This window comes from Eimeria mitis, genomic scaffold (genome assembly GCF_000499745.2).
Source record: "Eimeria mitis Houghton genomic scaffold, Emh_scaff815, whole genome shotgun sequence".
Taxonomy (NCBI): domain Eukaryota; phylum Apicomplexa; class Conoidasida; order Eucoccidiorida; family Eimeriidae; genus Eimeria; species Eimeria mitis.
The window spans coordinates 13271-14615 of NW_013575993.1; the positions used below are offsets into that span (position 1 = coordinate 13271).

Sequence of the window (1345 nt, forward strand, 5' to 3'; positions counted from 1 at the left end):
GGCGGTACTTCATACGGAAAGAGATAACAGCCATCAGCAGGGCCAGGGAAGGGTCGGTTGCTTCGGGTGTATATACACCTCACGCGGGTGAGAGCGATGAGCTCTCTAAAGGGTTCTCCTCTGCTGCTGCAGGCATCTTCAAGGGTTTGCTGCTGCAGCAGCAGCAGCTGCTCGCTCACCTGCTGCCAGCAGCTGCTAGCTGATCCCTCCTCTGTAGACTCCCGAAGCAGCTGACTGTACGCAGCAGCACCACGGCGCACAACCTCGTCTCCGTCCTCTATGTTGCTTGCTGCTGCTGCTGCTGCTGCTGCTGCTGCTGTTGCCAAGGCTGCTGCTGTTGCTGCTGCTGTCGGTGGGAAGCGAAGGGTGGCGGCAAAGCCGGGAGATACGGCTGCAGCTACTAGGTGCTGCATCTGCTGCTGCTGCAGCAGCAGCTGCAGCAGCAGCTGCAGCAGCAGCTGCAGCAGCAGCTGCAGCAGCAGCAGCAGCAACAGCAGCGCCATGTGCAGCATTGTTCATTGTCCCGCCCCAAGGGTTTGAGGGCTTTCATCTCAGTTCATCTCGTTTGCCCTTCCCCCCCCAGCAACGCCAACAATAATAATAAATAATAAAAATAAATAATAAAAATAAATAATAAAAATAATAAATATTTCAATTACTAACCCCCCCCAACGCACAAACTTTTGTTCTTCTCTGACTGCGGCGACAGTGTTAGGGGGGGGGCGGTGCTGCTGCAGCAGTGAATGGGGTTGTTGAGTCGCCGCCTTCAGCTGTATTTATGAAATTATATATTTATTTGTCTATTTATTTGTTTTATTTAATTTATTTAATTTAGTTTTTCGTTTTTTCATCGATTTACCCTCATTTCTGTGCCGCAGCCCCGCCCGGCCTCCGCCGCGGCGGGTCACCCGACAGCCCCCACAGGACGCCGGCCGCAGCGGCCGGGGGGCTGCAGTAAAACACTCAAAAAAAGAAAATATTATATAAAAAAATAAATTAAAAAATAAAAATAAAATATTAAAATATATTTAACTCTTTTTCTCCCAATAACCTGCATCTCCGTCAGCAGTGAAACCCATAGAACCGGACCACTGGTGTGTGTGGGGCGGCAGCCAGAGGGGTTGCCGTCTGTGTGCGTGTTTTGTAGTGTAAATACAGAAATTAAAAGGATATATTTCAAAATAAAACTATAATAAATAAATATAAGAATATATAGTTATATAAATATTAAATAATTATTACAAAGGTGACGGCAATCCGTGTGTGTGTTAGATTAGATGGAGCTGCAGATACACCCGAAATTCTCGTTTCTCGTTTTCTGCTGTTGTGTATGTATTATAATTAC

At 47.1% G+C, this 1345-nt stretch overlaps 1 protein-coding gene across 1 annotated transcript in view; it reads right to left on the bottom strand.

Annotated features, from left to right (window-relative positions):
* The window catches only part of EMH_0022950 (uncharacterized protein), a gene marked incomplete at both ends in the record, with an annotated part of 4840 nt that extends 4427 nt beyond the window's left edge, over window positions 1–413 (bottom strand). Inside the window, one exon of the mRNA XM_013502043.1 lies at window positions 84–413. Coding sequence (XP_013357497.1) covers window positions 84–413 — 330 coding nt within the window. The remainder of the gene's footprint in view (window positions 1–83) is intronic.
* Window positions 414–1345: the final 932 nt, after the last annotated feature.